This window comes from Rhea americana, unplaced genomic scaffold (assembly GCF_003343005.1).
Source record: "Rhea americana isolate MKP2758 unplaced genomic scaffold, rheAme1 scaffold_190, whole genome shotgun sequence".
NCBI classification, from domain to species: domain Eukaryota; kingdom Metazoa; phylum Chordata; class Aves; order Rheiformes; family Rheidae; genus Rhea; species Rhea americana.
The window spans coordinates 1,373,223-1,389,316 of NW_028186039.1; the positions used below are offsets into that span (position 1 = coordinate 1,373,223).

General features: G+C 38.2%; 1 protein-coding gene across 4 annotated transcripts in view; it reads left to right on the forward strand.

The window, feature by feature from the left end:
* Positions 1–15,403, forward strand: part of CPNE1 (copine 1) — a 46,018-nt gene extending 30,615 nt beyond the window's left edge. For 2 of the 4 annotated variants that reach the window (XM_085302659.1, XM_085302660.1), the window contains exons 2-16: positions 51–179; positions 790–969; positions 1,851–1,925; positions 2,162–2,233; positions 2,887–2,970; positions 3,448–3,537; positions 7,340–7,438; positions 8,543–8,629; positions 8,728–8,787; positions 9,203–9,336; positions 9,949–10,003; positions 10,083–10,134; positions 11,519–11,652; positions 13,396–13,632; positions 14,255–15,403. In XM_085302659.1, the coding sequence (XP_085158785.1) occupies positions 51–179; positions 790–969; positions 1,851–1,925; positions 2,162–2,233; positions 2,887–2,970; positions 3,448–3,537; positions 7,340–7,438; positions 8,543–8,629; positions 8,728–8,787; positions 9,203–9,336; positions 9,949–10,003; positions 10,083–10,134; positions 11,519–11,652; positions 13,396–13,632; positions 14,255–14,371 (1,605 nt within the window). In that variant the 3' untranslated portion in view covers positions 14,372–15,403. The remainder of the gene's footprint in view (positions 1–50; positions 180–789; positions 970–1,850; positions 1,926–2,161; positions 2,234–2,886; positions 2,971–3,447; positions 3,538–7,339; positions 7,439–8,542; positions 8,630–8,727; positions 8,788–9,202; positions 9,337–9,948; positions 10,004–10,082; positions 10,135–11,518; positions 11,653–13,395; positions 13,633–14,254) is intronic. The other 2 variants (XM_085302661.1, XM_085302662.1) reach the window with 2 other exon arrangements.
* The last annotated feature ends 691 nt before the right edge of the window (positions 15,404–16,094 follow it).

The window sequence follows — 16,094 nt, forward strand, 5'->3', positions numbered from 1 at the left end:
GCCCGGCCCGGGCGGCGCTTGCTCTTACGCCCTTGCTGTTCCGTCCGCAGATGGCCCAGTGCGTGACCAGGGTGGAGCTGTCCGTATCCTGCGAAAATCTCCTCGACAAAGACGTTGGCTCCAAGTCTGATCCCCTCTGTGTCTTGCTCCAGGATGTGGGAGGTGATCGGTGGGCTGAGGTAAAAGCGCTTTCTTCTGCCCGGCTTTGCTGTGTAACACACAAAAACCTAATTTTCTAGAGCAAAAATTACTAGGAGGTGTTTTTCCTAGTAGTTACATCTAATATAATATCCAACGAATAGTTCCTGATGTTCATACCTCATATGTAGGACGAGGTTTGAGTTACACATTTGWTGGCTTCATTAATCATCTGCATATTGCTTTCGAGATACAAGGAGAGCGTTAGTCTGCCTGTTAGACCTATATATATATATACCCTTTCCTWTCCCCCAGAGCGTGCAGTGAGAACGTAGTGCTTCACTAGCCTCTTATTTCTCTTTTTTTTATTATTTATCTTCAGGTTTTTTTCTGTGCYGTAACATGTGCTTGCTATTCAGTGCAGTTTGGGTTTTTTGTTTGTTTGTTTTTGTTTTTCTGTTTTTGGAGAATCATTGGTAAGCAGGATGGTGGTGGCTTGGTGTCTCGTTTCCTATAAATGTTTCCATGCCTCAGTCACTGCCTGTGTTTAAACCAAAGAATCAACCAAGGGAATGGAGAGGAAGAGTTTTACGGCAGAAAACATGATTCCTGTTTGCATTAATTAACTGCTTTTCCTCTGTGTTTGTCCAGTTAGATCGAACGGAGAGGATAAAGAACTGTCAAAAACCTGAGTTCTCTAAAAAACTGATTGTCGACTACTACTTTGAGAAAGTGCAGAAACTGAAATTTGGCGTGTATGATATTGATAATAAATCCTTTGATTTAAATGATGATGATTACCTTGGAGGGATTGAGTGCACACTGGGACAGGTACATGTAGAAATATATTAAGCGACCTACGAAGTAGAGATAACTGTTCGTTTTATTATGACAAATAGAAGGAAAGACTGATATTTTGGAGGCTTTGACAGATTAAAATTTGAAAATGTTTTTTTTTGTTCCACTCATTTAACAGATTAGTTCATGCTACTAGTGGATGTAGTAGAAGAGCTGTTATGTTGAGTTCAAGTTTCTACTTGATTTTTGGGAACATGAGTTGAGGATCACCTGCAGGTCTGGTGTGRCATCTAGAAAACACTGAGAAAATATCTTGCAAAGATCAGAAAATATGTGCGATTTGCAATTAATTACATAAAATGGGAAGCCTTTCTAGCATTGAGGGGAGTTTAGAAGTAAGGAGTGCATCATGTTTGGAAAGTTCTGATAGAGCTGTTCTTGTATGTTCAGTGTCCTTTGTGCAAAAGGATGATCAGACAGTAAATTTAGGGAAGTAAGACTATTTGAGATCCTATATTTACTTCCTGAAGAGGCATTTGTATAGCTAGGTGGGAGAAGAAAGGCAGAGCTTAGGATATTAAAAAAAGACTTGATAAAGTCTTTTCTGATTTTTAATAGTTTTTGATTACTTACATTGAAAGTGTCTTTTTATTTTTATCATGGGGAACCAAAAATAAGAGACTGAAGTTAAGTTTGGGGACGTGTTAGTGGATGCTATTTTATGGATATTGAGAGAAAATAATTTTCAAGCTGCATAAACATTTCAGGAACACAGATTCTGATGGCTGCCACTTTTGAAAATGAATTTAAATCCTTTTTGATCTTTTAGGAGAGTTTGAAAAATTTACTCTTGAAGAATAACTGTTTGCTTTTTGTCTAACCTGATATATTTATTTTTTTCCTTTTAACCTCAGATTGTGTCCAGCTCGGTGTTCACCCGACCTTTGGAACTGAAGAAGGGAAAACCAGCAGGAAAAGGCACTATTAYGGTAGATGAGCTGTTTTTCTGTGGAAAAAGAATGGCTTCTCTTGCTTTCATGTATTGATATTGTTTGGGACAGTGGTTTTGCTTTAGTGTGTTTTCAAAAGCTATACTTGTAGCATACGGGAAAGGTAGATTCTTCTAACTATACACAGAGTTTCTTTCATGCACTRAGTATGTTCAGAGCTCTGGGGTGTTTGGTTTTGGATGGTCTTAGCTTGTTTTAAAATTTTTATGGCTCAGATTTCAGCAGAGGAGATTAAAGATGCCAGAGTTGTGTATTTGGAAGTCGAAGCTCGAAACTTGGACAAAAAGGTATTGAATCTTTAAATGATATTGCATGCTTCTGCAAGTGTTGACTATATTTACAGTTAGTGCCTTTCAGCCAGGCACTGTATTTGCCAATGTTTAACTAAGCTATGTAATCCACTTGTGAAAAATGGCTGATTACGTTTCATCACTGGTAATGAAGCGGACTGGAGACATAATTTTGCACTGAAAAACATGGTGTCAACCTGGAAACTTAAGCACTGTATTAAGTTATGAGAGTTTTTTTTTTCTTTAGAATTTGCTGTATGTTTTCTTTGATTCATTTATTTTCTCCAAGGAATATTCTAGCTTTGCAGTGAATTGGGCTTGCTATAATGTTATATAAGGAGGAAAAGGATAAGATGCAGATGAATGGTATTTTAAGTCAAGGACTGATTCAGGGCATCAGTGACCTCACTGCACAACTGGTTAAATGGCATGATATATAGTAACAGGAATGGTCTGAGGAGGCTCAGTCTTGGTATTAAAACTGATATACTGTGATGACTTTGAAAATGAGGCACTTTAGTAAAGTAAAATAAAAAAATGTATTTAGCTTGACTGTGCTGCTTTGTAGGGTAGTATATAAAGATTAACTAGCTAGCATTTCAATAAAATATAGGAGATTGATTACTTCTATGGGGGTTTTATATTTGCAGGATTTCTTGGGTAAATCGGATCCGTTTTTGGAGTTTTACAAGCAGAGTGAGGTTGGAACATGGCAGCTGGTATACAGATCAGAGGTAGTATTTGCACACTGATGTATTTCTTATTGTCGATCAGATAGCTTTTTGCTGGCAAAAGCAGAGGTCCTACTCCAGGTCATGCCTTGCACCAGTTCTGCAAGGACAGTTGTCATGTACACCCGAAAAAGGATACAGCTCACTGGCGTGGCAGAAAATGTTTTACTTCCTGTCTTATCACTGGGTCAAGCTGGCTCAATGAAGAGTCCAACCAAGAAAGATGAAGAGTAGCAGGGCATCCCCTTTTCAGTGATAATGAGCTGTTTTAGATCAACTTGACTGTAAAGTTTATCTTTAGCTGCTAATCCTTATTTCAYGTAGCACCTGACCTTTTACTTGGTGTCTCATGCATGTTGTGGTCTATTTAATTCACTGAAGCTGTTTTAGGTTGCCCCAGAAGTGCATAACTCTCATGTTAAATTTCTCAATTTGTGCACAGCAACCTTCACATTATATTGTTTATTGTAATTTTTTAAGGTGATTAAGAACAACTTAAATCCATCCTGGAGGAAATTCCATGTTCCCTTGCAGACATTCTGTGGTGGAGATTTTAATAAACCTATCAAGGTACAGCCTTCAGAAATTTTGTGTTTATTGTTGTAAGTAACCCTCTCTCTGTTGACATTAACTATGAGCTATCAGGTTGTCTAGCTGTATTTAAGTTTTTAGATTGTTTTTCTAAAATAATGTGGCAGATAAGTGACTGTGTCTATTAAATACAAAGCTTTTGTAAAACGTTAGTTGTCAAACTGAGAAGCTGGGAAATGCAGAAGTGACACACTTTCTACTGATTAGTCATAAGAATAATTATGATTGATTATGTTATTATTCTGGCCTTCTTTTCTTTTGCCTTTTTTTTTCTTCTCTAATACTATTTCTAAGTTAACTGAGATACTTGCGTATATTGGGCAGGCTTGAATGACTGACAGTGCTGACAGGGAGGGCCTTAATGCAGTTTTCAGCTTCATTCATTTGCATGAACAGGAGCTTACCCAAACTTCTTTCTAGTCTAACTAGAAATTTGGTTTTGAGTCAGAGCTGCAATTCCTTGAGATTTTGCATATGATGACTAATTCTCTCTGGTCCCAGATTATGGAGGTAACAGAAGAATTGAATCTTATAAGCTACTACCAAAAAAAAAAAAAAAGAAGAGAAGAAGAAGCCTGGTTAATGCGTTGAAATTCCTAAGTAATGAATTCATAATGTAAAGGTATTTAAAGTTATAGATGGCCCGAAGTGAGTAAAGTCTCTCTTTGTTTATTCAACTCCTAAACACTTAATTTGCAGAATTTTTCTGCCCCGTGATTTCAGTGAAGACATTGAATGCTGGAAGTTTGATCTTAAACGTTTAGCATAAAACATGCATGCTGATCTTTTTATTTGTGCAGCATGGCAAATCCAGAGAATTACTAAGATGATTACCTTGGAAATCTTAGATTTTCAAGTGTGCTGGGGTTATTGAAGTTGTTGATGTTCTAAGTAGTGTTCATGAGCTTTATCATTAGGCAGTCAGCAGTTCTAGGTCAGAAGGAAGTCCTCTTGRTACAAAAAGGAACAGCAAATGTGAAAAGGAATTTGGCAAATGATAGTAAGTATCTCTTTGCCAAACTGATTTAAACACAGTTCAGGCATTTCATTACATGGGATTATATTTCCGATAGTTCAGATAGTTTTGTTTTTTCAGAAGCTGTCTGTTCTTTGCAATTCACTTTGGAATGACCTGCTTTTTAAAAATGACAAACTTTTGCTGTTCCTTTGAGACAGAATTCTTGGTGCATTTGCAAGTGCTGTGTTAAGGTTCACAATACACCTGTGAGAAAGGAATATATTGTTCTTTACTTACTAATTAGGAAATTCTGTGCGAATGGGGAATCCAGAAAAAAAGGCAGGCATGTTGCTAGCAGCCCTAAAAAGTAAAATATTGAGCAGGAAGTTCATAGAACAGTAGGAGAAAAATGCTATGGAGTCTTTAATTATGTTAAGTAGTGAAGTTATTCTTTAGTGTTGAGACAGGACAGTTTTACAGAAAGGCTAGCCATTCTTAGCTACTTCATCTGGTACTCTTGTTTGGAGGCTCTAGAAAATTATGTAGGAAAAATTATACATGAAATACAGTAGTCAGTGAATGGAGAACTTGTACTGAAGTCAGTTTGATACATTTCCTAGACTTTGGCTTTGCCAGCCCTGTATGAGGATTGTTTAGTGGTAAGTGTGTACTAAATATGTATGTGAACATAATCTTTGGATCAGATTTATGATGCTACCTAATATTTCAGTAATTCTTACTTCATTGCGATGCAGAGTAGAATTTTTCTCGTTTTCTGTTTTAAGACCATCTCAAATTTGTGACACAACTTAATCTCCTTAAGCCTTCCTTTAAAAAATGATGCAAATGAAAGTAGCTTCTCTCTCCCCTGGTTGTTTAAATGCAAATAGTCAATGTGAGATTTTTAAAAAACCAACCAACCAAAAAAAACAAAACAAAACAAAACAAAAAAAACACCTCACCTGCCAGTCCATCCATTTGATAACATATGCATAAAGGAAAGTCTATTTTCTTTGAATGTTAGAATTTTGTATTGTGGATGAAAGGAACTTTTTACTTAAGTGTGTCCCAAGGTTCTTAATGAATATTGAATAGTTCAATTGYAAAGAAATAATTTCTCAGTAAGTAATAGTAGTTCATTTGTAAATAATTACGCATAGTACCCTGCAGTATTGCTAGCTGACCCTAAAGTTAGGCTGTGTTTCAGAAAGCAGTTATTGGCAGCTTTTGATACTTCTGTCACGTGTCATACCATCCACACACTTGTGGCAGCACAGCTATGCAGGCTGCATGCTGTGAGCCTTAGCCAGTTTTACAAAGCCCTTGCAAAAGGAGTTCTGTTTTAAGCCAGATCATGCTGTGAACTAATAATGGAACTGGGCCTAAATACAGTTTTATTGCCATAGCAGAGAGGACAACTTGAAGACAGGAATAAGGTGGTGGGAGAGGAGGTGCATACAGTAGTAGTGAATTAGTAGTAGTAGCTGCTGAGTTCTCTGTAACAGTGTCTCCAGGGACATTGGCGTGAAGGATACCCTGCACTATAAATCCACATCATGTTCTCTGCACAAGCGCTTTCTTGAGTAGACAAGCCCTGACATTATTGAATTGCTTTTATGAATGTTTTTGTGGTAGAATGCGTAGAAGAGAGGAATGGAAGAGCAGTGGATTGGAAAGGATAAAGGTGGGAACAGAGGACTGCAGCTTCAAAAGTGACCTTTTTTTCCTCACTGAGRGGAGTGAACGATGATACGTTGCTTCCTAAACCTGCTAGATTGGGCTATACTTGACCCAGCATTTTGTAAAGATTTCCCATTGATATCAGTGGAAGATCCCTAATGGATCCAAGGCAATAAGTAGTCTTGAAAGAAGACTTGAAATCCTCATCTAAGTGTTTCTGATGAGTTCATCTTGTTCCTTCACCCTGAGGAAAAAACTATCACTAGGATTTATACTAGAGTAACRTCAGTTTCTTGGTTACTAAAAGCAGTTTCCAGAAAGAGAGCTTTTGAATCTATGCATGTTGCAGTATGTAAACTGCAACAGGAGAGAAAGCAGCTGTTCAAAACTGTTTCTTGATTGACTACTTCTGGAATTACCTGTGTTCTGCAGTCTCACGTGTCGTGTGTATTATAAATACTCCTCATAGTTAMTGATTTCACGGGAAGCTATTACCAGTGTACATTTTAGTGTTTGCTCTCAGCCACAGTTATTAGCATTTTTTATTTTAAATGTATTGCTCTTTTGCATTTTCTAGCTCAAATGGTTCAAGCTTTCATAACTGTTTATTAAGTGTAATTTTCTTGATATAAAATGTGGAAAAAGACTGACAGTGCTCCATGGAAATTGCAGTTTCTTTATAAATCCATGCTGTTGCCAGGCATAAAAAAGGAGTATCTCCAGAAAGTGCTTGGATAACATGCTTCTTACCAGTTCTTTCCATTACCCTAGTTGTGTCTCTTGTCCTAGTTATCTCAAGTTCTTACCTTTGGGTTGTGAGATGTTTATGTGGGATGCTTTTGATTTGGGATTTTTTATTGCCTCTCATTTTTTAAACTGGGGAGAGTTTTTAATTGAAGCAAAAATATCACTTTGCATACTTAAATGAGTGAGCATTTGTGTATCTTCCTTTTTCTAACTGGGATTCATTCCRAGTGTTTCTTTTACTGCCAGGTCTCAGTTAGTGATATGGATGATACCATCAGTTTTTGATAAGGGAATTCACTAGCGTCACTGCTGGAAGCAGGAGATCGTGTGGTGAGCAGCTGTCGTTCTGCCTAATGCAGTGCACTTGCCCATTGCTTGCTGTCTCTTCCCTTTCAGGTACAGTGTGCAGATCACGATAGCGATGGGTCTCATGACTTGATAGGCATTTTTGAAACTAACCTGACTCAGCTKCAGAAAGCAAGTGACAGCTCTCTGGTGAGCTTTCTCAATTCCCTCACTCCAGTCCATGATTCAGTCTTTCAAAAACCCCTTTGAATATTAACTTCTGATACCTCTATCTTCATATGTATCTATAGATAATATATCTATCTATCTATCTAGATATATTCTTCTGATATATCTAGTTGCTCTAAAAATCTTTTTTTTTCTGCTTGTATCTTTGTATTAGTACATACACATCTGGGAAAAATAAAACTTGGCGTGGTTATGTAACGGTTATATAATGCTCTCTTTCTCTCTTTTTTTTTTCCTTGGGTACTATTACCATTCTTGTACCTAAAGATATCTTGAGTTCATTGTCTACTGGCTGTGTGGTGTTTTCTCCAGCAGTTCTGGTTGCTTTTGCCTCTGCTGAGTCAAGTGGAAACAAAAGGACCCTTGCTAGTTTTCTGGTCACCTTTCTAGCTAATGGAGAGAAATAGTACTTCCAAGTACCCCACACAAGACATAGCCCCAGAGAGCTTCCAACTGCCAGACAACATGATTTTTGTAGCTGTAATCCTAAGGCTGGGGGAAGTATCTAGTCTTTTTCCTTAGCCTACTAGTGAAATTGGAACTAATGCAAGCGAAACAGAACAATGTTATCCAGGATAGTAATCCCACTGCACTTGTGAACGTAGGTGAAATAAATAGAGCTTCTTCCTATTCCCACCAATTCCTTCCTCAAGACTTTGTCTCTTCATCTGCATTCCCTTCCCTTAACCGAGAAAGGATCTGACCATGCTAAGAGAAATGTTCATATTTGTGACTTACCTTTTGCCCTCTGTTATAACAGACAACTCTGTCRTATGGTTGTTCACAGAATGCCACATTATCGTGTTGCTGATGAGGGAAACTTTTCCGAGGTCTTTCCTCATGTGTTTAACCCTGTATTGGCAGTGAAAGCATCCAATTTAACTTGTCAAATAGTTGCCAAAGTAGTTGCTAACCCTTTTAAGTAAAGCTTCAGAGTACTGCCAGACATTTAGATTATCTCTGAAATTAAATGTCTGACAGCATTCTGTTTCAGTATTTTGCAATGCTGTGAATACAGATGTTACTTATTTTATAATTTGCTTCTTATATGCTTGCTTTCGGTAGGTGGAATTTGAATGCATTCATCCTGAGAAGAAACAAAAGAAAAAGAGCTACAAAAACTCTGGCATTATTAGAATAAAATCTTGCAAGGTAGAATGATTTTGTTTGTTTGGCTTCTTTATTTTCTGATCATAAAGAAATATGTTTGTGTGGGGAGAAGGTGTAACTCTGTCTGTCTGTTCCTTTAGATCGAAAGAGATTACTCTTTCCTGGACTATGTCATGGGAGGCTGCCAGATTAACTTTACAGTAAGTTTGTTTGCCCACAGCACATCTTGGTAAACGACAGGAAAAAAGCAGTGAAATTATGTGATTCTTTTATTTGCACTGTGTGTGTTCTTATGAACTGATGAGGATTGCAAAAAGCAAGTGATTTCATGGTTTTAGTAACTTTAATGTGTCTAGGGGTTCTTCAGTTTCTTTTGAGTAATTACTACTTCATCTGAATAGAAAGGCTGACTATATGTTAGACATGTACATACACCAGGGGGGTTGAGGTGTGTAGACTTAGTTTGTTTGTCCCTGTACAGGGCTGCCTTAGTGCCTCAGAGGAAGGAAGCTGTTTGGGGCAGGTCTTACCCTTGGTTTCTGGCTATGATTTTTTTTCTCATTTGCTCATGGTGATTCTTCAGTGATCTGCTGCCATTATTTTCTGAACTGATAGGTGGGTATAGACTTCACTGGCTCCAATGGAGATCCCAAGTCACCAGGTTCCCTTCACTACATCAGCCCCGATGGGATAAATGAGTACCTGATTGCCATCTGGAGTGTGGGAAGCGTAGTCCAGGATTATGACACGTATGTAAGAAGCTCTTAACTAATCTAGCCACTGCTTCAAAAATGGGTACTCTACAGCTCTAACGTTTGGATGACTGAGTTGTTCCCTTTCCTTGGGAGGATCTGTTCAGGAGCTGCTGCTATTTCCTGCTGCACCTGTCACTGCCAGGGGAGGCAGTGGCAACACATCATAGTTTGGTTTATTTGCTTGAATTGTTCTTCCAGTTCTGTCCTTCTTAKGGCCCTGGATTATGCTGTTGCACACCTTTAATTCTCATTAATCCCTTATTGCTGATAGTGTGTTTCAAACATGATTACCCTCTTTGAATTGGGGACAGCATGTTTGCCAGCTCTGTCCTTTAGCTGTATTGTGATTGGGTTGGCCTTTCTCATGCTACTTTAAAATCCTGAGAGTACTGTGGGATGCTGCCTTGGAAGGAATTCTGAAACTGTCAAGCCAGATGCCTTAAAGCCTTAGGTAATTGGTGACTGGCCTAGGAGAATTAGGTGATGTGTCTGTTCTTCGTGGCCGGAATTTAATCTTAGTCTCCAGTGTTTTCTGGGAATAAAATAGAATAGTGAAATATTAAAGAAAGGCCCTTAAACAATTTTTGTTGTTGCCTTTCTTTCCAGAGACAAGCTGTTTCCTGCATTTGGATTTGGAGCTCAGATTCCTCCTAACTGGCAGGTAGGGACTTCAGAACACTGGGCAGTTGCTCTGTGCATGTCTGCATTCCCTAATTGGATGTAATGTCCCRTTTCCAAAGGTATCTCATGAGTTTGCTTTGAACTTCAACCCCAGCAACCCTTATTGTCAAGGTGAGGAAACCTCTTTATTAGTACTTTACTAGAGACTAATGTTTGAAGCATTGTGTTTCTTTCATAACTGATGAAAAACAGATGCAGCCCAAGACATACAGTAAACTAAATATACTCTCATCTGAGTGCTGTCCAGAGTGAACATGTCTTGATGAGGACCCCTATGCAGTCTAAATAGGCTCCAGTGAAAGGGTCCAAACTTAATTTGATTGTTAGTCTGGGCTGAATTTTTTGTTGCTGCATCTTGTTTGCCTTTGGTATGTTATGGGTGGCAGTGAATTYGAATTAGCCTGTGTCTGTTCTAGTCACACTTCCAAAGCAACCATCTAAGGTTGTTAGGGACCATAGTTACTTCATCAGAGTGTGCATATGTTTGAATGTCGTCTTTTAAAAATATTGTCTTAAAAGCCTGTTTTCTCTGCAGCCATGATCTTTTGTGGTAGTTGTTGTTGTTCCTAACTATTTTCAATGGCTGTTTTGTAACCTGGTTTATGAACTGTGTCAGCATACAGTGATACAGAATTGCTGTTGAATGAGCAATTTATTCTCAATTCAGGTTTGTTCCCTCTAGTCTGAGGCTAACAACAATGGGATCTGAGGTTTGTTGTTAAAATCCAAGCATTTGGTCAGTTCAGTATTGTCTGCCTCACTAGGATCTGTCCTTGCTCATTAATGATCCCCAAACAATAGTTTTGGGAGAATCTTAGCAGTGCAGTTGTCACACTAAAAAGTGTGTGGAGGGCAACGTAAGCAACAGTGACAAGTGAAGCTGTATCAATACAAGCTAGGAACAGGCCTATTTAGATGTTTCTACACAAGAACATGCACCATTCAAAACCCAAATTTTTAATTTAGTAAACTTCATAGAAGCTTCTTGCATAGGAAAAACTTTGGAGGTTACTGTTTCTGTTATAAAAGTGTTTGAATCCTGAATCGGGGATCATTTTCCAGCATACACACAAGGAAAGATAAATAGTTACTGCTCCAGAGAGCTTCTGACCTTTTTGATCTAATTAGACTATAATCAATTAAACAAAACAAACTGGAAGGTAGAAAGAACAAGGTAAACTAAATCCAGTGAAGGCATACTGATGACTATTTTTCCCTGAACTCCCATCAGCTTCGTTGTATTAGAGGCACAAAGAGTAATGTGAAGATATAGAATGGGGAAGAAATCTGCAAATCTTATCTCTGCAGATGCCCACTGGTTTCAGCAGTGTGCTTTGTATACTCACTGCTATGTTGCTGTTTGATCATTTGTCTGTTAGGAGTTCACATCTGTGTGTGAGTTGTTATCTTTTGTTATACTAGTAATAATGCTTAGAAAAGAGTTGGTGGGCAAGATGCAAGGCTTCTGTTGCAGCTTGCTTTCCTTGTGTTACAGGRATCCAAGGAATAGTGGATGCCTACCGCCAGATCCTTCCTCAGATCCGACTCTATGGGCCAACCAACTTCTCTCCTATTATAAACCACGTGGCAAGGTTTGCAGCACACTCAGCGAAACAAGGGAATGCTTCTGTGAGTCACTGTCCTTTCTTGTTAAACTACATTTAGGTGTTTTTTTTATTTCCCCTGTTCTTGATTGGATGGAATGATAAAGTGGTTTCTTCTTCCTTACTCAGGACCCTAGGTTTGACCTTCTCTTCCCAGCCTAAGATGAGGCAGTCAGTACTCTCCTGGTTCATATTATGTGCCTGTACTTGGCACATATCGATATTAGTTTCTTTTGCTCAATTATACTTATTTCTTCTTTTTGCATTTTGCTAATATTGTACTTACTGTTGAAGTAGATGGGTGAGCTGTGTCAGTGATTGTCTCACCCTAACCTCTCTTGACAAGTTTAATAATCTTTAGGGAATGTACAGTATAAGGAGGCCCTATATATTTTATTCCAAACAATTTTGCACTCAACAATGTATATACAAAGAAGACCTGAATAATATCAGAGGGTTTGACTATTTGTTCTGCCATGACAGCATCCAAATCGGGATATGTAGAGGGCCAGATTAAACGAGTAGTGTGGTAATCAGGAAATCGATATGTAAAGTGCTAAAAGCTCTGTAGGACATTCATGCTACTCCTGTAGTTGCGTTGCACATGTCTTATCTATGTGCTTGTGTGTACCCGGGGCTGATGTTAAAATTCAACTTCATAATTTAAAACTTCTGTCTATTTAAGGATGAAAAGCTTGTATCTCCTGATACATTTAACTGATTTCATTTTGATAGCCCAATTAAAGGGAATTTTGATGTACACTGTCATGCTTGCTTCACAGTCTGAATGTATTAATAATTTTAGTTGTACTTAAGCTTATGTGTGTATCTGGTTCACTTCATTTCCCACACCRTGAGATGCTCAGTCTGAGAGACTGATACTGTATATTTCTGAGAGTATTTCTTGGCCTTCCTGACATGAGGGAATTCTTATTTCTCTTTATATGTTAAATATCTCTRCATTTTATTACAGATGATGACCTATTTAAATAAAGAGCCTGTCTAATGGGGTACAGCCATAATCACACTTGTGTTATCTGCCTTTGGAATTGAAAGTTGGGTTTTCTTTTGTTTCAATTTTTAGTCTGTAAATAGTTGCTATAAAAGTGTGATTACTCATTTCAGGATCAGATGGTAAACCTTAGCCTTTGGAAACAGAAGGAAATTTTGAACACTTTACCCTGCCAATGTTTTGATTTAAGGTGTTTTATTCTTTCTAGAAAGTGCCCGTGTGCCGTCCCTTTTTCTGTCTCTAGAGTATCTTTGTGTCATGAGGTTTATCACTGCCATGCTTTGAGATCTCTAACACTTCTAACTTATACTCATGTCACTACTTGTGCCAAAAAKAAGGCTTTTTTTGAGGCAGTTACAATCAAGAATATAAAATATAAAATACTAAATTTCATCCTTTTTGAAACATCAGTGAATAAAGCAGTATCAAACAATGAGTTTCATAGGACAGCTTTATTGATTTAGTAGTACTTTTCTCATTTTTAGTACTTCCTACCAATAAATATAATCATTCTTTATACTTACAAATTGAATTTAAGATTGCATTTTTAACCTTAYACAGAGGAAATCTGAAGTGCATAAGGAAAGGTGATATGCATATGAAAACACTGTAATAAACATAAGTTCCTTTAATGTTCTGTTTTTGCTTTATCCACCACACCATCTGCTTTCTTTTTCAGAGAAGAAATTGCTCCATGTGCCTTCAATTATGTGAGTTTTAGTACTGAACTCTGTGTTTTTTTCTAATGTTTTTCAGCAATATTTTGTCTTGCTGATCATCACGGATGGAGAGATCACTGACCTGGACCAAACGAGGCAAGCGATCGTTAACGCCTCTAAGCTGCCGATGTCCATCATTATTGTTGGAGTTGGTGAAGCTGATTTCAAGGCAATGGAGTTCCTTGATGGAGACAATGGTGTTCTGAAGTCCCTGACAGGAGAGCCAGCTGTGCGAGACATTGTTCAATTTGTGCCTTTCCGACAGTTCAAAAATGTAAGTTRTCTTTAACTTCAGAAGATTCCTGGTGCTAGTATGTATGCAGTTATTGTATCCAGAAAATTAGCACTGATCTGGAGAATTTATTAATGATGTAATGTATGAATTAGCAAGCTGTCACAGGAAATGCTGTCTGAACTGCTTATTTCCAGTGAAAGCTATGAGGTGTTTGCTTTCCCATTAGAAACTGAGCCTTATCACAACTCTCATGCAGYGTTTCTTAAAAAGTTACTGTTTTATGGTTGATGTAATATACTGTCTCTTGGCTACTCAGAGGAGAAAAGCAGATGCTTTCTCTTCCGTCCTGAGGTGCAACCATTTAGGCAGTGGAGTGGGGCCATACTAGACATTATCTCCATTTCTGATGTTAAGTTTCGTGAGTGGTTTAAACTGATATTGGACTCCCCTGCTGTCAAAAGAAATTCCCAGCTTCTCCCTGCTTTTTCTGTTGAGACTTAGATTTATGAATGTCATACAGTGAACTGGATTGGCTGCCTTCTCAGCCTTGTTCACTTGGCATGTGAGGGTGCACTTTGAATTCTGTAAGAGAATACAATACTGGGCTGATAAATTCTTTCTCTACAGTATCTTTGATTTATTTTCACTGTTCTTCTTGCAGGCTCCCCGGGAAGCTCTTTCCCAGATGGTTCTGGCTGAAGTGCCTAAGCAGCTGGTGTCATACTACAAGTTGCAGGGATGGCCACCTGCGAAACTACCAGAAGTAAAGAAAATATAGTGTGCAGCCTGACCCTGGCCACATGTATCACTGGGATGTGCAGAGCTGTCTCTGCATCCACTCTTCCTTTGTGCACTGCAGAATGCTCGAGAATGCACTGTTCATACTAAGTTCTGCTGTCTGCTTGTATTTAGTATCTATTCTTTTTCCTGTCCTTAATAGGAAGAAATATAAATATGGAAAAAACACAAATACTGACAGTTTTCATCACAGACCATTAGTTCTCGATGGTTTTCCACCTTTCAACAGTGACAGGATATGCCACACATCATTGCTTGGCATAGCCCTAATTCCTGCTTGATAACAGAACAGGCATGTGCACTGAACTGCACAGCACTGCTCTCACACAGCACTGCTTCAATGCTGAGGTCGCTAGGGCAAGTATTGTGATCATGTTTACCATAACAATACCTATCGTGTATTCCTTGATAGGGTTTTTCTTCTATCAAGTTGCCTTGGGAACGGGGACCCTTCTATACTGGTTGGTACCAAAGTTTGTTGGTTGGATTCCTGAGGTAGTTTTTTGTGCCTTCATGAAGTGCCAGTATATTTTTATATGTAGAGGTTTATTTTTAAATTTCAGTTACCATACTTAACCATTTTATAAATTACATTTTTTCTGTTTGCAACAACAACAACAACTCTTACATTGCAAGAATGGCTTCAAAGTAAGAATACACTGCACTTTGCTTATTTCTGGGAGGGTTAGTGAGGTATGTGACTTTCAGAATCCAGCAGCTATTGAAATAAAGATGCTTGAATGATTTCCCTAATATGAAAGTTATCAAATGAAGTAGTAGTTATCTGTGCAACTCCAAAAAGGTGCTTTGTTGTCTTCAAAAATATGAAGCATGTATTATTCTGTGGTTTGAGCACTGTGGAACAGGTAGATGGTAACAAAGCACAATTGCTTTGAGGCAATGGAGATAATTCATTTCAAAACAGGAATAAAGAAGGAACTTGGGCTTGTCATTGCTCAACAAGTGGTCATTACTCTCAATTTCATAAATAAATAATCTGCTTTGATCTACAGTTGTGTCTGGACTCCTATTTGCTTTCTGGGCTTTTTCTCTTGTTTTCCAGCAATATTGATGTTGCGGTTTATGGAAGATCTTCACTRCAGTATTAGTGGCAGGGAATCAGCATCTGAGTTTAGCTTAGGTAGAATGTGAGCAACTGCAGAAGCAGAGCAAGTTAAATGTATAGCCTAAAGCTCTGTGCTGCAGTAAGATGAGCTGTTAAGTGTCAGATGATGAACTCATTTGTTCAGCTGGGCACACAGCAATTGTGAGAAGAATTTGGAAGACTGCCATAGTGATTTAGCATATGAAATGGRTAGGTTACAAACATGTGAAATCAAAACCTGGGTTGAACCCATATCATCAACCAGGTTAGCTATTCTGGATGGTATTTGCCACCAAAATCTAAAACATGGCTTGTGTTTGAAGGGGAGTGTAACCAGGAGTACCACTGTGCAAAGACATGTTTTGCTAGTTTTTCATTCAAATATAGTTTAGGTCATGATGCATTCTTCATCTATGTTCCGTAGACAGCAGGCAGCTTCCTTCCTCCAGAATAATATCTCTGGAATATCTCTCTAAAGTACTCCATCTAGCCTGCAGCGCGCAATTTTTCTGCACTCAGATTCTTGGGGAAAAAAGAAACAAGTAAGTCTTTCTTACTAAAGTAAGTCTTTACTGCATAAACTGTGTTATAAGCACAG